The sequence below is a fragment of the Cetorhinus maximus genome, chromosome 4, assembly GCF_964194155.1.
Source record: "Cetorhinus maximus chromosome 4, sCetMax3.hap1.1, whole genome shotgun sequence".
NCBI classification, from domain to species: Eukaryota; Metazoa; Chordata; class Chondrichthyes; order Lamniformes; family Cetorhinidae; genus Cetorhinus; species Cetorhinus maximus.
In genome coordinates this window covers 112,685,268-112,710,760 of record NC_135882.1, presented here as the reverse complement: position 1 = coordinate 112,710,760, position 25,493 = coordinate 112,685,268, and the positions used below count along the sequence as shown (strand labels likewise).

The following is a 25,493-nucleotide window of genomic DNA, read 5'->3' as shown; positions in this document are numbered from 1 at the left end:
ATTAAGGCCCATCCAGCGTGACGCGCACCTGGAAGCTCTGTGCGCTTCCTGTGTTGGGGGGGGGTTCCCTGAGCTGGGGCCTGCGCTCTTTCGCCCGTCGAAGAGGTTCCATGAAAATTGCGGAGGCCGCCTGGGCTCTTCACCTGCCCGCCAACCTTAAGGTTGGACCGGCAGCTCAGGTAATTGCTTAATTGCCTTTTTAAATGGCCTTAATAGGACTTTGACAGTTCAGCAGGTGCGCAGCTAACTCGGCTGCACGCCCACCGAACTGAAAATCTAAATGACACGCGGTGACCCTACGTCATTTCACGCCTTGGCGAGCGGGCCCCGCCCCCGCTCGCAGAGCTGAAGGTTCAGACCATGGAGCCTCATCCACGGGTGGGATGAGGTTTCATGAATGATTTTAAATTTCCACACAAGTTTTTATTAAAATCAATGCACATGTCCCAGCTCATGTGGCAGTTTCACATGAGGGGACATGTCATAAAAATTATTTCTCCACTTTATTAACCTTTTAAAACTTAAAACTTATCTCCCTGAGGCACCTCGCACAGCGCTTCTGGGTGCACGTCACACTGGGTGGGCCTTAATTGGCCCGCCACGTAAAATGGTCGATCAGGTCTGCGCCTGCCTCCGCAAAACACCCCCCCGCGACAGGGGGAATATTCTACCCTATGTGATAGCGTAAAATGGGTGATGGTGAGTTGGTAGTTTTACATCTCTCCCGGATCTTTCATTGGCTTCAAGGAAATAAGAATTAGGAGACATTAAAACAGGCTGCCAACTCACAATCACCTGATTTGCTGTAAAACAAAAGCAATGTACTGCGGCTGCTAGATATCCAAAATAAAACCATAAAATGCTAGAAACACCAACCTTCCCTTTTGTTCTCTTCTCCAAGTTCCCTCTTTTCCCTGCCTCACTGCTCTCTTAAAAACTACTATATCTAACTTGTAGTGTGATGAAAGGTCCCAGAACTGAAATGTTAACTCTTCTTCTCTCTCCATGAAATCTGTCTGATTTGCTGAGTCATTCCAGCATTTCCTGCTTTTAGATCTGTTTTACACTATCTCACAAAGTCAAGGCCTGTCCCAATGTATCCTCCATCTACAGCCTGAAATTATATATTGTGCTTTTGTTAGTTCAGTTGCAAACTGACTTTGTACTTTTTCAATGCATTTGTTTGTGCACTGTAACATTCATTACTTGCTCCCCACTCCTAAGCAGTTTTCTTCTAGTTCCATGGGTGCTGTCACTCTTCATGTGTGACCCTACAACAGACACGAGAAGGCCCAATTTCTACCTCTAAGTCTTGTCACTAGGGGTTGTGATTTGACGTGGTGTCACAGCAAATGATAAACATGGTGAATTTCTACATTTACCGTATGAAGTAAAATTCACTGCCCAAGTGCTATAATTTTGTATTTAAAAAAAAAATACAGGGAGTGAAAATGCTGACTTCTGAGTGTATCTGGGAAATAACATCACTTGCTATACTTAGGGCACCTGAAGTAAGTAAGCCATTGCTTAAAATCCATGTGGTTCAAAGATTATTTTCAAGATTCTAGTATGTTGCTAGTTCCTATATGAAATCTCTCTAAGAGTTTTGCCTCCATTGTATTAATTTTTTAGAGCTGTTGAAATAGTGGATTATCAGCATCAGATATGAGGCAAAGCAAACTTCAAAAAGTATCAGAAAAGTCTTCAAAACGTTGAGATTAGCAAGAGAAATGAATTCTAGCAAAATTTGACTCGTTCCTTGTCTGCCAAGTTCAGAAATATATGGAGAACAAAAATAAGGCACTTTGCCGAGGTTGTAGCTTTAGGACAACGTAAGAGAGTCATCCAAAACATCTGACCCATGCTAGCCCTTTAAAAATAATTGATATCTAGTGTGCAAAGCATGAAATTGCCAGTCTCAGCTCTTAATATGAGGAGACAAACACAGAAAAAAATCTCTGAAAGACCTGTTACCTGTATTTGTATTGTAGTGGTGTCCATCATTAACTAAAACTTTGTTGAATCGGATTATCCCTGCATTGCCAATGAAAGGTTTTTTGGTGAGGCCCACAGAAAAAGAAACATGCTTTCGAGCAGCTTTGTTTTCTGAAAAAAAACAGAGAAATGACTTTGTCAGGCAGCATCACATGTGAACTGAAGAAAAATACAGGGAATATAACCTATAACAAATATTACACAATTTAAATAACAGAATTCCAGCATACACAGCAACAGTCCAGTCACTAAAAATTGCTCCATAAAATCTAGAAAAATGCTGTATCAAATCATTGCAGTTAATGTTTGGCCTGATGTACTTAATCATCATTGTATTTTGAATATCTCATTTTATGTAAAAGCAATTAGACCATGAAAGTGACTGCAGAACATGGTTATTAATGCCTAGTGAACAAAATGGGACTACCAGGGGTTTGTGAATGCAACTCTATAACCTTGCACATCTTCAAGCATAGAGCTGTGTCCACTAAGGCATGTAGCTATGACATTGAATGAACTGGAAAGAGAGTTGACAAGGCACCGGGACCGGATGAGTTGCAACCAAGGATATTGAAGGAAGTAAGAGTAGGGGCATTGGCCACAATCTTTCAGTCTAGACTGAGGGGAGGTGCCAGAGGACTGGAGAATTGCAGACATTAAGCCCTTGTTCAAAAAAGGTTGTAAAGATAAGCCCAGCAATTACAGACCAGTCAGTTTAACTTCACTGGTGGGGAAGCTTCTAGAAATAATTATTCATGATAGAATTAGTAGTCACATGGAAAAATATGGGTTGATTAGGAAGAGCCAGCATAGATTTCTAAAGGGGAAATCGTTAGCTAACTTGCTGGAGTTTCTTGGAGAGGTAACAGGGAAGATTGATGCGGGTATTGCTGTTGATGTGGTGTACATGGACTTTCAAAAGGCATTCGAGGCAGTGCCACACAACAGACTTGTGAGAAAAGTTATAGCTCATGGAATAAAAGGGACAGTAGCAATGTGGATACAAAATTGGCTGACTAATAGGAAACAGAGGGTTATGGTCAATGGATATTTGTCAGGCTGAAGGCAGGTTTGTAGTGGAGTTCCCCAGGGGTCGGTATTGGGACCCTTGCTTTTCCTGATATATATTATTGATCTAGATCTTGGTGTGCAGCAGATAGTTTCAAAGTTTGCGGATGACAGGAAATTTGGAAGCATTATAAACAGTGAGGAGGACAGTATATAACTCCAAAAGGACATAGAGAAGTTGGTGGAGTGGGCAGATAGGTGACAGATGAAGTTCAATGTGCAGAAGTGTGAGGTGATTCATTTTAGTAGGAAGAACATGGAGAGGCAGCATAAAATAAGGGGTATAATTCTTAAGGGTGTGCAGGAGCAGAGGGACCTGGGTGTATTTGTGCATAGATCATTGAAGGTGCCAGGACAGGTGGAGAGAGCAGTTAATAAAGCATACAGTATTCTAGGCTTTATTAATAGGGACATAGAGTACAAGAGCAGAGAGGTTATGCTGAGTTTATATAAGACACTAATTAGACCTCAGCTGGAGTTTTGTGCACAGTTCTGGGTGCCACACTATAGGAAGGATGGGAACACATTGGAGAGAGTGCAGAAGAGGTTTACAAGAAGGGACCCAGGGACGAGAAACTTGAGTTATAACGATAGATTGGAGAAGTTAGGACTGATCTCCTTGGAGAAGAGAAGGCTAAGAGGAGATTTGATAGAGGTGTTCAAAATCATGAGGGGACTGGATAGAGTAGATAGGGAGAAAGTTTTCCCGCTTGTGAAAGGTTTGAGAACGAGAGGACACAGAAATTTGGATATTGCTTTTACATTCTAGGTTGGTTTAGAGCTAATGAGGTATATGCATCACTGACAGGAGAAATATCTGGGGAATATGATGCAGTGAATAAGGCTATTCTGAGTGCTTATGAGTTGGTTCCAGAGGCATACAGACAGAAATTTTGAAATGTGAGAAAGCAGCACAGACAGACTTATATTGAGTTTGAAAGAGTCAAACAAAGTAATTTTGACATGTGAATCAGGGCATTAAAAATAGAAGGAACCTATGAAGCCCTAAGAGAAGTAATTCTTTTGGAAGAATTTAAAGATTCACTTTCTTCAGTAGTAAGGGCCCATGTGGAGGAACAAAGAGTTAAACTGCTAGGCAGGCAGCAGAGAGAGCAGATGATTATGAGCTTGTCCATAAATCAAAACCTTTTTTTCAACGCCCTTTTAAATCTGAGAAAGATGGAAAATGGGAAGGCGAGAGGAAGGTAGGCAGTCAAGGAAGAGAAGGAACAGCTGGAGATTCTAAGGAGATTTTACCTCAGACCAGGAAGGAAGGTGCTGAGAGTGGAAGAGATGTAAGAAAGCTTAAATGTTTTCATTGTAATAAGATTGGCCATACAAAGTCAATGTGCTGGGGGTTATATGGGAAACCTTTTGGATTAGTAGGGACTACAAATGGTACTGTAAAGTCAAAGGCTTTAGAACAAGACAAACTGGTAGGATTTGTTCAAGTAGAAAAGCAAGCACAAGTATTAGCCGAAGGTGTGAAAATGGATTCACAGCCCACTCAAAGGCAGGTTGCAGACATCTTTAAAGATTTCATCTGTGAGGTAAAAGTCTTTTCATGTGTACAAGGTGGAGTTGGCAAAGATATACAAATTTTAAGGGACACAGAGTCAATCCTTAATGTTATGGGATAGTGATATTTGGTGTTCAGAGGGAGTATTGCTAGAAGACGAAGTTCAAGAGCAGCAGAGATGCTACATTCAAAAGTTATGAAAGTTAAATGAGGCAGGTGCTACTGACTTCAGAAGGGGAAACCCGCCTGTAAAAGAGAAAAGCCTCCAGCCATGCCTGGGACACATCAAGAAAACAAGAAAGCATAATATTTTTCTTCTGGTAATAACCCTGGCATATTTTCTGAAGTACTGGAAGTCAGGCTGTAATTGGAGTGACGACAACGGTCTAAAGTCAACAATAAGAAGCTGTTTTGATATATTAATGAGCCAAGAGGAACTTCAATCAGAGTTTTACATAAAGCAATAACAGGAATAGTTTGAATTGAGTTGCTTTAGTTCAAAGGGGGATGCATGCAGGTTATAAAAAGTTGTAAGGAAGTGAGGTAAAGATAGGATAACTTTGTTTTTACAAGTCTGAAAGCTGAAGTAAAGAACGATTTAATCAATTCTGGGAAGAAAGCATTTCTGAAGAGACTGGTTGAAACAATAGAGAGATCAAATGGGAAGGAACACATTTAAGGAAATACTAAAGCCTATGTGAGAGGGTAGCTGCTTAGATCTTCAAGAAGATAGCAGGGTAGCTGGTCAGAACTCCAAGAAGACAATGTAAAGACCCAGTTGCTGTCAGCCTCAGAGGACACCCCAAGGAAAAAAAAACACTGTGTGGTAAAATTATTGGGATTCTATAGATTTTAAAATTCATAAGGATAATTGCTGAACAGAAAAGGGGAAGGTTAGTTCTGAAGGTAGTTAAGTTAAGATTTGTGGAACTATTTTAAAGTACTGTTTAATGTGTGAAGCCAATCAAGTGTTTATTGTGTTTTAGTTGCTTTTTCTTTATTCTTTTAATAAATGTTTACTTTACTATAAAATCATCACAAGTAGTCAGGGACATAATTTCTTGATTTCAAAACTACTCCTCATACTATACAAATTGCAAAAATCATTTTGGCAGCTGTTTCAAGTTTCCCTCTGGGGTTTGAGCAGCTTCGCATTTACCATCCATCGTGCCATAGCTGCTATGACATTGTAGATGGCCAACAGTACTGCTTCCCCGATCACTGATAGAGCGTGGATAGTATTTTACCCATCACTGGTCTATACAGGCTTTCTACCACCATTGAAGAACTTCCAGTGACCAGAGATATTATGATTTAAAGCTGTCAGACAACAATGAACAAGTGGCTAAAACCAAAGTGAAATACTGCGGGTGCTGAAAATCTGAGATGAAAACAGGAAATCTCGGAAAAAACACTTAGCAGTTTGGGCAGCATTTCTGGAGAGAGATACAGAGTTAATGACTTGAAGTGTTGATTTTCTTTCTCCCTCCACAGATGCTGCCTGATCTGCCAACTATTATCCAGAATTTCCTGTTTCCATTTTATGAACAAATGGCATTTGTCACTGTACTTACCACTTCGTCATGTAAATATCCTAAAGCCCACAACACAAGCAACTGAATTATTACAGAAGCAGTAAGTGCATGTGGTCCTATAACCTTTTATACCATAACTTCACTGCAAAGTGATTTCTGTGCCACCATGATGCATTACCCCAGTTGAGATCTGACTTGATTCCAGATCAGAGTGGAGCTGGTGTGTCTTCCGAGTGCGGTGCAGTTTCAGCTTTATAAAGCCAGTGGACATTTTAAACATTTCAGTGGCGTTTATTTGCAGGTATTAAGAATGTGGGCACTACCACAAGCATCCTCAGTACAGTTAGACACTTTATGTGGGCACTTGTGTAGGTTATATTGTGGGCCACCAGCCTCCATCAGCTGGATCCCTACATTGGCATTGATGAAAATGCCAACCTTACTGCCGTGGAGAATCACAGGGCTATGAAAATTGGGTCTATGACTCTGCTGCAGGAAGAAAATTTCAGCAATGTTAATACGGAGAGCCAGCGCGGACTCATTCCTCTTTCATGATCCAAACAAAGGATACACCAATGTAGAAGCACCTTAACTGCAACCCTACTATGACATTAAATTCAAATGCATTTAAGAGTCACAGTAAAGTCACAGAGGCAGTTGTGGAGAAATAAACCAGCACCAGTGAGTTTCTCAGTGAACACCTAACATAAAATAGAAGGTGAATATGTTTTTAGGTGAGTCTCTAACCTTGACGATCACAAGTTCTATAATTAATTACCTATGACCTAGGCATACCTGAAGTTCCTGGAGTTCCAAACGTCAAGAAATGCCCTGGGGGAGAAAAGTATTATTTAAATGTTTATGTTTATGTTTACATAGTTGTTCTTTTTGTTAAATAGCCAGTGACATATTGAAGTGAAAGTGAAACTGGTGTATATTTTTTTACAAGGACCCAGATAACGCACAGGCCTGCAACCCCTGAAAATTTGGCCCACCAGGAGTCTTTGGCATTGACCCCAACAGACTTTGCCAGGTCAGTAGGTAGGCTCCTTTCTCTGCTGTCTGAAATCAGGGGCCTGTATTTCTATGGATGCCGACTGTGGGATGGAGATGATGTCATACTGCCACCCCCCAGAAAGAGGCTTAAAGTACCTCCAGCCGCCCAAGTGTCCATTCTTTTAATAGGCAAAAAAATCATGAGACATGCACACACAATTTCTCAGTATATTCTGGTTGTGGGCACTCGGTTTGGAAATGTAGAAGTGGCCTTATGACAACAGCATTGATGTGAACCTTTGCACTAATATTTTTTAAATATAAATATGCCATTGGTATTTGTTCAAAACATTCTGGTGACTTGTAAACCAGCTGGTAAATATCAAAGCCTGAGTCAGCAAAATCACAAATTGTGCTGGCTACTGAAGGAGTCAAAGAAAGTCCACATTTTAAAAAAATGTCATTTATAATGGCCTCAAGTGCAGCAAGGCTTAGTTTCCTTCAAATAATTGTAAACTGTCTCTTTTAAATTGAATCTTGCCACCTCCTCCTTATTAGGGTGTTTCCATTCTAAATCTATTACTTAGTTATTTTCATCCCTTATTTATTGTAACTCAGTTACATTTAGTCCTGCTTTAGAAATTCTAAATCTGAATTACAATGGAATAAACTTTCGTTTTTAACACATACCAGACCAGGACTTTTTTATGGGCAGGCAAATGTAGAGTTGCACATCCAAATTCTCAATTTGCACCCCTGCCATGTGAAGCTCTGGCTGGGAAAGCAGGGGCAAGTATTTACCACCCTACCCACTCTCCATGCCCTGTCCCCAATACATTTGTTCAGCAAGACAAAGAGCTTGTGAATTATGGAAAGCAAATCTGCATACTTTAAAAAAGTTGATTAGTGCAGTGGTTCTCCAACTTTCTTGTCCAGGGACCACTTAGGCAGGGCAAAAAACCCTGCCAGCCACCTTCCAATCCCACTCCACCCACTTTGGCTTGCCAACACAAAACAACTCATTAGGATTAACAGGAATTTATGGAAACTATAAACATTTTCCTGCTTTTTAGATGCAAATTGTTATGAATTTATGTGCAGTATTTTATTTTAATTACATATTATAAATAAATTATTAATTCATGCCAGAAACAAAAGTATAGACATTTTCATATTGTAAACATTAATACTACAAGAGAACATATTCATTTGAAACATTCTAATGTGTTATAAAAACATCGCCATAGTCTTCTTCTGAGAAACTAATCTTACATATAGATTAATCAAATCAAATCAGCAATAAGATAAACCTTGCTAATAAAATTACATTGTTATTATAAAAGCAAAATACTGCAGATGCTGGAAATCTGAAATAAGAACAGGAAATGCTGAAAAACTCAGCAGGTCTGGCAGCATCTGTGGACAGAGAACAGAGTTAACGTTCTGAGTCTGTATGGCTCTTCTTCAGAACTGACATTGTTATTGCTCATCCTTATGATGACTAGTGTTGAACACACAAGAGCTAGTCTAGTTGTGAGACCTCACATGAGTGATGTGGGGTGAGAGTTTTGGCTAGTTTTCTTATATGGCCTCACCCATGGCGTTGTGTGTCAGTGACCTGCATTTTGGGCCCAAGGACCACCTGGAGGACCCTCACAGACCTCCATTGGTCCCTGGAACACAGTAAGAGAACCACTGGATTAGAAGATTCCAGTGCTAGTTCTCCAACCAGACAACAAATAGCAACCTCACCATTTACTCAGATTCACTAACCACACATGGGGCCAAAGCTTCCTCAGAGTGGCAATCAGTGTCAGATTGCCACTCCATGCCCAATTGTTTACGGGAAATTTCTTCTGTGCCTGTCTCACCCAACCTTCTGACTCAGGCCAGGCAATATCCAGGCAGCGCAGCTGTCTCTGAAGTCCAGTGTCGCAGTCCAGCTGAGTCGGATTGAAGGAGGATACGCCCCCTTTTTTACAGCACTAGCTGCCGTAAACCAGGTGAGTTTTAAGATCCCACTGAAATTCACAGGCCAGGGAGAAGGTAAGTGTCCAAGGTAAGTGAATAGGATTTCAGGGGTGTGTGGGGGATCAGAGGTCAGCTGGGGGTTGGGGAGTGGTGGGGGGATTGGACATGGGGGAGGGGGGGGGGTGGTGGTTGGGGGGTGCCGGACATTGGGGAATGTGGGCGGTGTGGGGGGGGGGGGGGGGGTCGGACATTGGGGGTTTGGGGAAGGAGTTGGGTGTTCGGTCTGTTTGGGTGATGGGGGGGGGGCCCATATGGCAAAGCAGATAGGGGGGGGGTCGGGCCTGTAGGGGTGAGGGTCAGGCCGGTGGGGGGGGGGTAAACCCATGAGGAGTCGGGGAATACCATGGGGGGGGGGGGGGGAGATAGTCAGAGGGTAGAGGGAGAACCCGGGGTGGGGCGGGGGGGGGGGGGGTGGTCAGTGGTGTGAGGGGAGTCCCCTGGGGAGTTGGGGGTGTCAGGGAGTAGGGAGTATGGGGGAAGTCCTGTTGGGGTGCACTGGTGGGGGCCTTTACAATAGTTACCAAGAAGTTAGAAGAGGGTTTAATTCTTCTAACTTTTTCTGAGTAACTATTTGTGTAACACAGCCGGAACCATCCGAAGTTTGCAATTTGAATTGCATTTTCAGATTGTTCCCAGGTCAGGGCAGTTGCCCAAAGGAAGTGTGCACTTCTGGGAAATTGCTGTGCAAGCCCTTACCTTTGAAGTTCCGAGAGGGATTCCCCAGCGAATCTTTGGGGTACGCTCCCAAATCCGACGCTGGACAGTAGGAAGTTACAGCCCATGACTTCCCAAACCACATTAAGCAAATTTCAGTAATTCTTGGCCAGGCCACGAGGGGGAACACTTTAGCACAAAGAAACAATTCACCTCAGGGACGAGATGTGCAATACCAATCATCTGTTGAAGGGTCGTGTGGACCCGAAACGTCGACTCTTTTCTTCTCCACCGATGCTGCCAGACCTGCTGAGTTTTTCCAGGTAATTCGATTTTTGTTTTGGATTTCCAGCATCCGCAGTAGTTTTTTGTTTTTAATACCAATCCTGTCCAGTAAAACTGACATCCTGTCCAAAAGCAACAGAAGCATTGAACCCGGCTGTGAAGTCTACGACTCAGGCCATCATGCCATTAAAACCATGGGAATGAATATGAGCAGGTCCATTGGGTCGAGAAGAGAAAGGCCATTACTACCATTTGTCAGTGTTTTAACCTACCCTCTCTGAAAAGGGTTGAATTACAACATCATGCCCATCCAAATATCAAGAAAATTTTATGTTAAGCTGAAGGAGGGATCATAAAAAGTTGGATTCAAAGGAAAAATATATTTTAAATCAGAAAACATCATAATAATAAGAATCAAAATTCATAAAGCATTCAACAAAAGACCATTCAGCCTTTAAGGATGCACTTCCTAGGGCCCTATCACAAATTCTATTCTATCTCACCCAATTCATCTCCTAGCAATGCTCCTTCCAACTCAAAGATAAAGAAACAAACTTTCAAAATAGAGGAGTAATTTAACCAATTCCTGTTCCAGGCGTAGATCCTAAACAAAAACAGAATCACCTGGAAAAACTCAGCAGGTCTGGCAGCATCGGTGGAGAAGAAATCAGTTAACGTTTAGAGTCTTCATGACCCTTCAGATCCTACCCCATCAAGTGAACTCTGTGCCGTTTACTTTATAATGTTGCAAGGAACATGCACCTGAATACCTGATGTGCACTCCCAGGCATGGTGCTCCCAACTGGGAACAGAATTTGATAAAATACCCCATATTTATCTGTCCCAATGTTTTCCCAGCCTACAACATTACACCATCTTCACTGCCCCTACCTCCTCCTCCACCATCTCCTCATACAGAGATAGTGCTGTGCACAAAATACATTCCACAGGGGATATTTGAATGTCTTGTGAACTGATCCCATATTTATTGTTTTTGTAAGTATTTGTACCATTAGTAATTTGTCATGTCTCACTGTTTCTGTGTACTATTTTACTTATAAATTAAGGAGACTATTAGTTTAATCCTGAATGTAAAGGTTTGATTGTGTAATATTTACCACCTTTTTGGAATAGACTGAAGAAGTTTTGCATATGTCATGTTGTTTCTGATACAATATGCTAAACTTAAGGAACTATTACTAGTCCCATGGTCTACTAAAGCAATCGTGACATACAAAATAGGTGCAGAGTTTGGTTCCCAGAATCAGTCTACTTATGCAAACTACCCTTTTAGCCTTGAATATAACTTAAATCCCCAAACATTCCCCATCAACCTTCTTTTCTCTATTAAAAGCTACTTCAGGTCCATTAGTCTAACTTCATAGCATTTAAATCATAACGTTCTCTGCTGCATAAATGTTCTTTTGAAGGAAAGGTGCCTAAAACTGTAAATAATATTCCAAAAATAGTCTGGTTATAATTCTATACAAGTTCAAATAATTTATTTTAACTTAAATTGCCCAGGGATGCACCTGAGTATTTCAGTCAAACTGTCAGTAAAATGGCCTTTGTTACCTCCTGACTCAATTATTCAAATGATCTCCTGGCCAGCTTCCTATTCTCCAGAAACATCAGTTCATTCAAACCTCTACTCCCCGTATTCTACTGCACATCAAGATCCCTTTCCTATCAAGCTTGTACTCACTGACCAGTATTGGCTCCTGGGACCCCCAGTACCTCAAATTTAAAATTCTCATCCTTATGTTTCAGTCCTGTCATGTCCTTGCTCTTCCTTACCATTACATGGCCAGAACATATTACGCTCATCAGGCAGACGCGTGCCCAACCCAAATGAGTGTAAAATGATGCGTGATAACGTTGGGTGAGCGTCCCGTCATCACACACTCGCGCAATATTTCGGTCGGCGGGCATGTGCGGGAGTCGGCAGCACGCCCACCAACAATTAGCAGGCCTATTAAGGCCTTTCAAGTACCAATTAAATGAAATTTTTCACTGCCCGTCAAACCTTACAGTTGGCGGGCAGGCAAAAAGGCCAAGTGGCTTTTGCATTTTTTAGGAAACCTCATCCACGGGCGGGATGAGGTCTCTAACAGCAATTAAAAATAAAATTAAAAAATTAACATTTCATTAATAACATGTCCCTGCTCATATGACAGAGTCACATGAGGGGACATGCTTTTTAACATTTTACAATTCTTTATTTTCAATTTTTAAATCTCTTCATCCTCCTGAGGCAGCTCTATGCCTCAGGGAGCTTTTCCTGTGTGCACCCGCGAACTTGCACGCTCACCCTCCCCCCACTACCACCTCCCCCCCACCCCCAACAACACAGGGAGCGCTGAGCGCTGCAGCATGCGTTTCTCGCTGAGTGAACCTTAATTGGCCCGTCAGCATGAAATCGCGGTCCGATTGTTGGCGGAGGTCGGCTTCCCAACCGCTCCCGCTCACCCCTGCCGAGCCCGCCCGATGAGGGCAAAATCCTGGCACATATTTCTCCATATATCCTTTCTCCAGTCTTGGTTTCTGGCTGTGAAATTTCCATTTTATAATTTCCTACATCCTATCATAAAATTGGACTGTATGCTTGTGCACCTTGGCCAGACTGATTTGCATGTACTCCATATTTTCTGTTCTCAGAAGTGAACCAGAATTGGGTCATGGGTAGAAGGTACTACATAAATGTTGTTCTACATAAATGTAATTCTTCTTATTCATCTACTTAGCTTCTAAATACTGCGGCGTCAGCTGTGGGTCAGTGGGTAGCAATCTTTCTTCTGAGTTTGAAGGTTGTTTGTTCAAGTTCTGCTCAGAGACTTGAATGTAAAAATCCGTTAAGTTACCACTCCAGTGCAGTACTGAGGGAATATGCTCCTGCCCGAGGTGCCATCTTTCAGATGAGATGTTAAACCAAGCCCCCCACACCCACCAACAACCTGTGCTCTCAGATGGATAGAAAAGCTCCCATGCAGGGGGGTTATGTCTGGTGTCCTGAACAATATTTATCCCTCAATCAGCATCCACAAAAAACCCAGATTATTTGGTCATTATGTTGCTGTTTGTGGGACCTTGCTGTATGCCGTGTGTCCTCTAATACAACAGTGACTACACTTCAAATATACTTAATTGGCTGGAAAATGTTTTAGGTCATTCCAAGGTCATGAAAAGGGCTATACAAATATTAGTCTTTATTTTTACAAATAAAACATTAGTCTTTTGTGTTTATAGGGAAACAAATGCTGAACTTTAGAACAAATTATTGGAAAAATAAACTTCCTTCACAGTTATTGGCAATGATTAATTATTAGATCTTGAGCAGATGTAAGACAAAGACAGTAAATACAGCATTCACTCTGTTGGTAGCCATAACTTTTTACCACCTCAACCTACATTTGCAGAATTGTTTGAGTTTATCCTGGATCCAGAAGCTGGGCTACCAGGAGTACAAGTGGAACTAAGTTCTAATGAAGAGTCATACGGACTCGAAATGTTAACTCTGTCTTCCTCTCCACAGATGCTGTCAGACCTGCTGAGTTTTTCCAGCAATTTTTGTTGTTGTTGTTTGTGTTGGAATTAAGTGGTGCTTGTTTCCCCTGAATGCAATGGTGCTTTTATATTACATACTTGTTGCCCGAGTCAGTCAGACATACAGCTCATAATTGAATAATTTTGTTTGCAAGAATGCAGGTAAGTTTGTGTACAAGTGTAAACCTGCATATGAGCGAGAATAATTATCTGTCTATATGTTTATGTGAACAAATGTGATGTTATATTGTTATATAATTGGAAAAGAGTTAGGAACTACATTGTTATACACATTTATACATAAGTTATCCAGAAGGCCACAACAGTCACTACTACACTACTGTCACTACTACACTACAGTCTGTGTACCAAACTAACAAATATCATTCTGCAGCACATGATGAGGTCTGAGAAATACATTCGATGCCAGCCACAGCATCTGTGTCTATCTGTGTCTCATGATTATTTCAATCTGCTGGGAACCACGAAACATAGCACACGATTTAATTCCAGAACAGTTTTCATTGGGCAGCTGGAAACACACACTCTGCTCCAGAAACGAGGCCCAGTGTATTTTAACTCCCAGGCGTTATTGAAATCCTTCCTAACTTTTCTGGGCATGAAGTCAGTGGCAGACAGCGAAAAATTGCATGGCCTAGACAGTGGGATTGGCTCCCGGGGCAATGCCAGGAGGGTCTGATGATCAGAGGGTAGAGGCCAAGTCTATCTCAAAGGATGCCTCAGCTTTCACTGTGGGGTCAAGTGGAGCAATCCTTCTCCTCCTGGCCTTACAAGAAAAGTGATTTTTTTTGTGTCTCTTCCGGTCCCAATTTGTTAGCCTCTGGGGTAGCCTAGCAGGCCTCAATTCCATTTTCCATTCATGGCTAATATGTTAAGACTGCATTCGTACCCCAATTACTACTCTAGATCGGTGTCTTTGCAGCCTGCTCAAGAAAACTGGTGAAAATTACAACCGCCATTCAACTCCCAGCGACTCATACATGGGCAAGTTGTCTGGACAATTTTCACTCCCCCATCCGCCCAGTTTCCAACTAAACTTGCTCCCGTATTATAATTGGGTATAGACAGATACAAAGGCAGATTTAAGGTAGCCTAATCAGATCATGGTGTTTTGATGCATTTGCAGATAGAAATAATTATTAGACATAAATTGGGCTATGTTGTTTAAAACATCAGTCATAAAGATTAATGAGAATTAGAGAAGTGAAGCTTTCATATACAGTGATTCACCTTCTATCCAGATATCAAGTACATGTTGTTTCAATTGTACTTCATATTCCACATTGGCAAATTTTTCCACTGAGTCACAGTTCAAATTTAGTTGACAAGGTTATGACAAATCAGATAAGATGCCAAAAATTCTGGCATGTCTGTTACAGCAAGCCAAGTTCCACGTGAAGCTTCTTTTGGTGTGTTAGCAGATTAATTGTAATGTCAAAGACGTCGCTGTGTAGTAAATAGTTTATGGTTTCAATTATATTTGACAAAATTATATTTTACATTATGTAAAGAAAGAAAGGAACAGGAATAGGCCCTTGACCCTGTTCCATCATTCAATTAGATCACAGCTGACCTGTATCTTAATTCCATCTACCCGGCTTAATTCCGTAACCCTTGATACCCTGACAAAAATCTACCAGTCTCAGTTTTGAAATTTTCATTTGGTCTAGCTTCAACAGCTTTTTGGAAGTTCTAATTTTAAAGTTATGCCCTCTTAGATCTGGACTCTCCCACCAAAGGGGGTAGTTTATTTCTATCTAGCCTATAAAACCCTTTAATCATCTTAAACATCTCAGCCAGATCATCCCTAAACCCTTATACTCAAGAGAATAGAAGCCCAATCTATGCAACCTGCCCTGATCATTTTACCCTTCAGCTCCAGGATCATTCTGGTGAATCTGCATTCCATCCCCTCCATGGCCAATCTATCCTCCCTGAGGTGAGGTGCAGTGCCCAGAATGGAATGCCATAGAGCTTTTTTTTAATTCATTGGATGTGGGCATCACTGCCTAGGCCAGCATTGATTGTCCATCCCTAATTGCCCCTGTTCAAGGGGCGTTGCCCTGGGTCTGGAGTCACATATAGGCCAGACCCAGTAAGGACATTAGTGAACCAGATGGGTTTTTACAACAATTGACAATGGTTTCATGGTCATCATTAGGCTTTTAATTCCAGATTTTTATTGAATTCAAATTTCACCGTCTGCCATGGTGGGATTTGAACCCAGGTCCCCAAAGCATTACCCTAGGTCTCTGGAGTACTAGTCCAGTGACAATACCACTACAAATTCTGTGCAGCTGTAACATAACTTCCACACTTTACATTCCATACTTCTTGAGATGAAGGCAACATGCCATTACACTTTTTAATGTTATTAAATAATGCTCCTGTGAAGCACTATTTGGTGTATTTTTCTATGATAAAGATGTTGTATAAACTTGCTGTTGATTATTTTTGCATCTGTCCACTAACACTTAGTGATTTCTGAATTCAGACCCCTAAGTTTCTCTGCTCCTCCAGTTCCTAGCTTATCTTTCTGTCTATCTATCTTTCTTAATTTCAAAGTGGATGATCTCACACTTTGCCACATTGAACTCCATCTGCCACATTTTTGTTCACACATTTAGTCCCTTTGCAACTTTCTGCTCCCATCCAGGTTATTTACTGTGCCACCTAACTTAGTGTTAGTGGCAAACTTAGATATTCTGCTCTGAAGTCCTTCATGCAAGTAAAAATATATAAAATATAAAATTAAATATAAACATGGTGAAAAGTCTCAGTACAGCTCCTTGGGGAATATCATGAGTAATACGTACCATATCCCTACTCTCTGTCTCCCAACGCCTAACTATTGCCTTGTCTAAGTCAATAGGTTGTTTCCAATTCCATCTGCTCTTATTTTCATTAGCCCTTTAATATGTGGAATCTTGCTGAATGCTTTCTGGAGTCCATATAAATCACATCGACCAACACTCCCTTATCTTCCACGTTAGTTACCTCCTCAAAAAATTCAACTAGGGTTAGACATAACTTACCCTTTACAAAACAATGCTGATGCTGGCTTTCTCTGATCAACTCATGTTTGTCCAAATGCTCAGCCATTCTGTCCCTATTAACAGATTCTAAAAATTTCTCCACAATTGGTATCAGACTAATAGGTCTATAATTTCCAAGTTTACCTCTCCTGCAGTTCTTAAATAGTGAAGTGACATTGGCAGTTTTCCAATCCAAGGGAACAATCCCTAAATAGGGAGAGAGTTTTGGAAGATCATGGCTAATGCATCAGAAGTTTCCTCACCTACTTCTTTTAATACCCTGCAGCAGAAACCATCGGGTCCTGGGGATTTGTCAATCTTGAATAATATTAGTTTCTCCATCACCATTTAAAAAAAATTGAACCCAGTTAGTTCCCCCCTTTGATTTATTTTTAGTTTTCCTTGTATCTCTGCTATTTTATCCTGACGCTCAATTGTAAAGACCAATACAAAGTAATTATTTAGTAAGTCTGTCATATCCTGATTTCCAATTACAGCATCACTTCAATGTCTGTCATTGAGGGGCTCACGTTTCTCTTCGCCATCCTCTTTCTCTGAATGTAGTTGTAAAATCCTTTAGTGTTATCCTCGATATCCCTCACAATTTTTTTTCTTATATTCCCTTTTTCCAGCTCTTACCACTTTCTTTGTATCCCTTTGCTGTTCTTTTTATGTTTCCCATTCCATGGGATCCCTACTGTTCTATGCCTTTGTACGAGCACTTCTTTTCATTTTATACTATCTCTCGCTTCCAATGTTGACCAGGGTTGTTTAATTACATAAGTAGTGCCCTTGCTTTTTAAGGGTATGTCTGATTTTGCACTCTGCCAAATACTTATATAATTCAGTCCAGCTTATTGTGGTCAAATTTTGCCTCATTCCTCCAAAGTCAAACTTACCTAACTTTAAAACCTTGGTTTGTGATTCCCTTTTCTCACTTTGAAATCTAATGTTGAATTCTATCATATTGCAGTTACTGTTAGCTAGGTGTTCCCTTTAGCATTAGACTGTCGACTTGCCTAGGCTCATTACCAGTATCAGCAAATTGCTCACAACGAGTGGTCTATAACACAGGTTTTAATGAATTTTATTTCAATTAGATATTTATTTCTTGGTTGAGAAATAAATGAGACGTGACAGGGGCAGCAGTTTCCTCACAGGCTGTCTGCTTCCTGATATATTCCAGGAAACTTCAGGTGTCGGTTTTTATATCATTGATCAAACTATTAACATTCAGCACAGAATCCCAGCAGATGGAGCTCTTGCAGTGCGTGAACAGGCAGTTTAGAATAGGGAAGCCACGGGATTAGAAAGGAAGAACAAACTTGCATTTATACAGCACCTTTCATATCCTCACCTGCCATGAAGTGCTTCACAGCCAATCGAGTCCTTTCAAAATGTAATCACTGTTGCAATGGAGGGAACTATGCCAATCAGTTTGGGCTCAGCAAAGTACCACAAACAACAATTAAATAAATGACCAAATGATGTTGTTAGCAGTGTTGGTTAAGAGAGGAATATTGGCCAAGATAGCCAGTGAGCTCTGCTTTTCTTCAAATAGTTTCTGGAAGCTTTTACATCCACCTGGGATGGCAAATCAAGTATCAGCTTAACTTCTCATCTAAAAACCTCCAACACTCCCTCGCTGCTAGATTGAACAGTCAGTCTAGATTTTGTGCTTAAGTCACTTGAACAGCTTGAACCCAGGACTTCTTAACTCCGAGGTGAGTGCATCTACTGAGGCATGGTTGACATCATTACAACATAGGTGTAGGTAAGAAAGGCCAATCAGTTTAATGAGCCAGAAAACTATGTAATCTCCTATCACTTGTTTGGTTTTCTTACAATGTCACCATGGGACAGTCTTGTGTTCTGTATGCTACTAATGTTACCAATGTGTTAAATTTAGATCTCAATGAGTTAAATTCACAAGACAACAAAGCTAGCACAATTAAATTGGATTTCAGAGGGGCCATCTGAACCAGCAGGCAAGATACAATGAGAGATGGTTTGACATTCCATTGATCATTCACACTAAATGCTGCTGCATCAATTCTCTTAAGTTGAACTCAGCAGAGGTCAAGTGTTAAGTCAGGCTGGTGAATTCTGCTTGGGGGAATAGACTCTGTTTGACTGAACGTTGACACTGGAATCAGGTTTTAAAAAGAAACAGAGAGAGCTGCGAAGCTAGCGGTACGCTGTCAGAATGGAATGCAAGAAAGAGGAATTAGAAAATTAGCTTTAGGTCAAGCGGCAACCCACTGCAGTGGGGTTACAAAGAGTGTTCATTATTTTTACATTATTATGACAGAGTCTGAAACCACAAAATGTGACAACCCCATCAAACCATTTAATAGCTCATCAAACAATTCCAGAAATGTTACCTTCACCACCCAGAAAATCCATTCCTTATGTTCAGTTAGGAATAGTTTATGTTGTATAGAACCACTTCAGATAGTGCATATTTGACAGCTCTCAGTACTAGTAGAATTAACTCATTTATATTGTGCAATGAGTTTCAGAGCATCAGCAGCACTACAAAAACAGCTCTTACTTAAAAGTGGAGATCACTACTTTAACATTTCTGGTTACGATCATTTCCAGATGTTGTGGGAAGGTCAGCAGCTAGTACAGTATCTTCGATTGAACCCTTTCCTGAAGTGATACTCTGTAGCGTTGTCCAATTTCTGTAAGACACTGAAGTCAGACTTGCTCCAAGTGACAGTTCTGTACTATAAAGGCATCATTAAGATGCAAAAAATTTAGAGCTTAACTTCTCAACAGTTTTATTGTATTCAAAACTTTAAGAATAGCAGTATATCTTACAGTGAACTAGTAAGGCAATGAAAAAAGATCACCCTCTATAATTGCAACAATGTTAATGTACTGAGAGCATATTACAGTATATTATAATAACTGTACTCACCGGGTACTTTAGTACCTCCATTCGGAGGTGGTGTAATTTGTTGTTCCTTTGTTTCATGAGAACTATTAACATCTGATGTATCCATTGTTCCTGGTGGGCCTGCATAACCTACTTCCCTAATGACACCATAGCTTGTTCCTGTGATAGGTGGAAATCTTGGTAGTTTGGGTGGGCCTGGAGGTCCCGCTTCGCCTTTTTCCACTAATTAAAAGAAACATAATCTCCAGTTATTTCAGATGTCTCACTTTGGTAAAATTATGGCTTTCACTGCTTGCATTAGAAATGTTTACTTCCCCACTAGGAAAATTCATTACGTAATGTGAAAATGAGCCATACAGACCAGGAAGGTTCAAAGTTTACTTCCTGGTCCGTTCTGAGTTAACCAATCTAATCCGGGGTTGAAAAGTGTTAGATGACAACAGGATTGGCTGTGATGAGCTTCACAGTCAAATAGCCTGATGACAAATCTGAAAAGTGCTTAGCAATGAGGTCTTCCATAGTCCAACAGCCTATACTCAGAATTTCTGAGTTTCATAAGTGAAGAATTTTTCCCTGTGTGGTACCAGAGGGCAGCCAGCACAAATGGACTGTACTTCAATCTGTACCATCAGAAAGAGACAATCGGAATTAAAATAACATTAAAAATTGGTTTTGATTTCAGTAGGAGAAATTTTGTCTGAAACTGTAACATTCACACATCTAGAATAGGATGCTTTAAATCAATCAGTGCAGCTTAGTTCATTAAGAATTATACTATTAAACTTAATTATCTAGAACAGTTCAATACTTAATAAGTATGGTATAATTATGAGGATGGTAATCCCACCAGAAGAAATTTAATGGTGGGAATCCCATTTGGTTGGCTAATTCCCAACAAAATCTCATATTTCATACAAATTCAGGGTGTCTCATTACGCCAAGAAGTGAAAGAAACATGCAACACTTACAACTATGTGATACAACTATAATGGCTAAAACGATCCCAAGTACTCGATTTAACATTTGTTCCATGATTTTATCTAAGGCAGTGAGTGAATTTTGGATGAAATGTTGATGCAGCTTGTCTCCCAGGAGAAATAAATGGCAGCATAGGGCTCACCATTATGCTCAAATTCCATTTGTTGCTGTCCTGCTGCCTCCAAAGGAGCAGCTAAATATTATATTGCGAGATGTTCATTGTGCCCCAGCCTTATTTACTTTACAACACTCATTTAAGTTGTTGCTACTGTAGATGCCACAACTCCAGCCCTGTTTTACAGAATAGTGTATATTTTGTCATGGGATGTGAGTATTGCTGACAAGGCCAGCATTTGTTGCCCATCTCTAGTTGCCCTTGAGAAGATGACCACCTTCTTGAACCGCTGCAGTCCATGTGGTGTAGGTATACCCACAGTGCTGTTAGGAAGGGAGCTCCAGGATTTTGATCCAGTGACAGTGAAGGGACGGTGATATATTTCCAAGTCAGGATGGTGAGTGACTTGGGAGGGGAACTTGCAGGTGGAGGTGTTCCCATGTGTCTGCTGCCTTGTCCTTCTATGTGGTTGAGGTCACAGGTTTGGAAGGTGATGTCGAAGAAGGCTAGGCAAGTTGTTGCAGTGCACCTTGTAGATGATCCACACTGCTGCCACTGTGCGATAGTGAAGGAGGGAGTGAATGTTTAAGAGGATGAATGGGGTGCCGATCAAGAGGGCTGATTTGTCCTGAATGGTGCCAAGCTTCTTGAGTGTTGTTGGAGCTGCAGTCATCCAGGCAAGTGGAGAGTATTCTAACATAATCCTAACTGGTGCCTTGTAGATGATTCAGAGGCTTTGGGGAGTCAGAAGGTGAGTTACTCTCCACAGAATTCCCAACTTCATTCTTGCAGACAAAGTGTTTATATGGCCGAAAGCAAAATGCTACGGATGCTGGAAACGTGAAATAAAAACAGAAAATGCTGAAAAAACTCAGCAGGCCTGGCAGCATTTGTGGAGAGAGAAACAGAGTTAACGTTTTGAGTCCGTCCGACACTCTGAAGAAGTCATACGGACTCAAAACGTTAACTCTGTTTCTCTCTCCACAGATGCTGCCAGACCTGCTGAGTTTTTCCAGCATTTCCTATTTCTATTCATATGCCTGTTCCAGTTCATTTCTGGTCAATGGTGATCCCCAGGATTTTAATGGTGGGGATTCAGCAATCGTAGTGTCATTGAAGTCAAGGGTAGATGTTCAGGTTCACTCGTGTTGGAGATGGTCATTGCCTGGCACTTGTACGGCACGAATGTTACTTGCCATTCATCAGCCCAAGTCTGAATGTCATACAGTTCTTGCTGCATGTGGACATGGGCTGCTTCAGTATCTGAGGAGTTGCAAATAGTATTGTGTATGAATTCCTACAGTACTTGGCTGGGTTAGCAGGTGAAGTATCATATTAGTGAGGGAAATCACTACTGATTCTGTACTGATCCTGACTCTCTAGGATATGCATGCATCCCACGCTAATCAAATAACAAGTAGCATTAAAGTGCTGCATTAAAAGCTGCAGTGAATTAGAGGGTTACATATCATTACAGAAGGAGGCCAAAATGGTGAGTTTCTTGTAAGTACAACTGACAGAAAAAGGGGAGGGAGGTTGATATTTGCTGTTTCAGGAGATTCAGTACAACATCATACAAGATTCTAAGCGTGGGAAAAACGTCAACTCCAAGCTATTAGATACAGTGGGGGAAGGGTGACCAAACCAATTGGGAGTAATTTGATGTAACTAGCCTAGGGTCAAAAACTAATAAACATTGACATTAGATCTAACTGGTCATAATCCAGCATATATCAACAGCCACAGCTGCATTTCCAAATGTATTGTTAGCTTGCAGCGAGTGAATTACTTCAAAGAAACCATATACTTAATATTGTAGTTAAGTTTAGAAGCCAGCTAGTTGTGCAAAGCTCCGGAAGCCAGAATCTTCAGACAGACTGTGCCCTTTAGCCTCAATTTAACACAGATTTCTAAACTAGTTTCTTGTTCAGATGCAGTATTCTTACTATGAATAGAGATTTCCCAATGAACAAGCAAAAAGTTGCTTGAATTTTAAATATTCAAATAACACTGCTGGTGTGAGCTAATATTCAATTTGAGTTTCCAAACTCTCAGAAGAAAAGTCCAAACAGAATTTGGGAATTAACATAGAAAATTTAATAATACAAGTCGAGTATCCTTTATCATAAATCTGAAAACTGAACACATCCAAAAACCACACTTTTTTTTTAACCTTTAGTGCGGCAACTCCCTGACCCAAACTGACACGAGCCTGACCGACCGCATCAGACCTTTAGCGAGGGAAGTCTAGTTGTTTATCTGCATTGTTTATCTTGCAATTTTTGTGGTGAACTTGTCAAAAAAACCATCAGATACACTTCTGGCCAACAATGAGAAAAAGAGAAGGAAGCATAATTCCTTATCAATTGCTAAGAAAGTAGAATTGTTGCAGAAACCTGATTTTTTAAAAATTTATTTATGGAATGTGGGCATTGCTGGCTAGGCCAGCATTTATTACCCATCCCTAATTGCCCTTGAGTAGGTGGTGGTGGTGAGCTGCCTTCTTGAACCGCTCCAGTCCCTGTGGTGTAGGTAAACCCACAGTGCTGTTAGGAAGGGATTCCAGGATTTTGGCCCAGCAGTGAAGGAACGGCAATATATTCCCAAGTCAGGGTGGTGAATGGCTTGGAGGGAAACCTCCAGTTGGTGGTGTTCCCATCTCTCTGCTACCCTTGTCCTTCTAGATGGTAGTGGTTGTGGGTTTGAAAGTTGCTGTCTAAGGAGCTTTGGTGAGTTTCTGCAGTGCATCTCATAGATGGTACACACTGCTGCCACTCTGCGTCGGTGGTGGAGGGAGTGAATGTTTGTGGATGGGTGCCAATCAAGTGGGCTGCTTTGCCTGGATGGTGTGTTAGGAAATAGAGATAGTTTAAGTGAGTTGTATTTGTAGGTGTTAGGAATGAATTTCAGTTTTAAGGTTTAAGTTTTATTTGTATTAATGTATCTCTGTGTTAAAAAAAGGTCAAATTGAGTTTTAGTTTCACTTTAAAAGGTGCATGCATTTCTAATGAGAGTTTTACAACTCTAAGCTAAGTTAAACAAACAAGAGTAGAGAAACTGGGCTGTTGCCTAGCAACAGGAGTCCAAAGAGGCAAGTCCCTCCCATAGACACACACAGAAGACGCTAGAAACAGCAGTTTGATTTGGAAGCTGTTTGAGTTTAGTTGGTTTTGAAACTAGCTGCCAAGAGAGAGTGGAGCAAAGGGGACAGATAACCAGTACCAATCTAAAGAAAAGACCCCAAGAATCCAGGGGAGTGGAACAGAAGGATGTCCCAAGCAGATCTTCTAGTTAAAGAAAGGACAGGAACCTGGAAAAGGTCCTGTTGAGTGAAGTTAAGAGTGAGGGGCAGAGAGGAAGGCTCCAAGCTTCAGATTTAAAAAGACAAAAGCTGCAGAAAGGAGATTTAAAGTGAGAACAGCTTTCAAAAGGCCTGAAGGTCCAAAGAGAAGCTGAAGGTCTGTAGCTCTTTGCTATGGGCATGTGAAGCAGTGGTGTACTGTTGACGGCTCAGTCAGTGAGAGGGAGTGCATTGAAGACAGCTTTAATGCATATGGTGACCCAGGGGAAAGGAACATCAGAAGGAGAGTTCGAAACCCTGGGAGAAGGCGTCTGAAAGAAAGCCTCAGTTTGGGAGAAGATTCCAAACTGCGTTCTTGGAGAGTGGAGAGTGGAAACCCTCATGTGAAGGACTGAGTTCAGTGAGACTGATTGGCATACAGTGTAACAACTGTGTGGGGGAAGCTGAGGAGAGATCCATAGCATCTGGTTGAGGTAGCATCTGTCACTTGGTTTCAGAGTGTGGTGTGTCTGACCACAGGTCGCCATAGGTTTACATAGACTGTGTACTTACTGTGAACATTACAGTATAAGATAGCTTTTGTAACTTGTGTTATTCTTACAAATCTGTATATATCTGTAAAGGTAAAGTTGTGGGTGAAGGAGTATTGTAATATAGTTCATCATTTCTTCTTTAATAAATGTTTTATGCTTTTGTTAAAGGTTCATCAGTTGACTCCAGTGACTCTGTTTAGTAACCACTCTCCACGTAACTAAACAAACAAATAAAAGTCAGGATCTATCAAGCTGGGTTCCATCCTGGGATCCAGCTTGTCCAGTGGTAACCTCAGCCGAGATCATAACAAGCGTCAAGATTCTTGAGTGTTGTGGGAGCTGCACTCATCCAGGCAAGCGGAGAGTATTCTATCCCACTCCTAACTTATGCCTTGTAGATGGTAGACAGGCTTTGGGGAGTCAGGAGGTGAGTTACTCATCGCACAATTCCTAGCCTCTGACCTGCTCTTGTAGCTCTAGTATTTATATGGCTAGTCCAATTCAGTTTCTGGTCAATGGTAACTCCCAGGATGTTGATAGTGGGGGATTCAGCGATGGTAATGCCATTGAATGTCAAGGGGCGATGGTTAGATTCTCTCTTATTGGAGATGGTCATTGCCTGGCACTTGTGTGGTGCAAATGTTACTTGCCACTTGTCAGCCCAAGCTTGGATATTGTCTTGGTCTTCCTGCATTTAGACATGAATTGCTTCAGTATGTGAGGAGTCACGTATAGTGCTGAACATTATGCAACATCAGTGAACATGGTGCACCTGTGAGGCAACTGAGTGAGGAGGATGGGGTGGGTATCACCACCATACACAATTTAAAGAAGCAGAAAGGCAAATTGTTGAAATTTTATATTGAAAGTGATTCACAAAAGTTAATGAATAATGGGAAAACTTTGCATAGGTAGAAAAATGATGAACATGATCATATGTTATGATAGAATGGATTCATCAGCGCAGGAGAGAGAGGTT

The 25,493-nt window shown here is 41.1% G+C and overlaps 1 protein-coding gene across 1 annotated transcript in view; it reads right to left on the bottom strand.

Annotated features, from left to right (window-relative positions):
* The window catches only part of LOC144679818 (EMILIN-2-like), a 75,249-nt gene that overhangs the window by 3,921 nt on the left and 45,835 nt on the right, over positions 1 to 25,493 (bottom strand). Inside the window, exons 5-7 of the mRNA XM_078540636.1 lie at positions 19,609 to 19,809; positions 6,913 to 6,948; positions 1,975 to 2,106 (exon numbers count right to left, since the gene is read on the bottom strand). Of these exons, the coding sequence (XP_078396762.1) occupies positions 1,975 to 2,106; positions 6,913 to 6,948; positions 19,609 to 19,809 (369 nt within the window). The remainder of the gene's footprint in view (positions 1 to 1,974; positions 2,107 to 6,912; positions 6,949 to 19,608; positions 19,810 to 25,493) is intronic.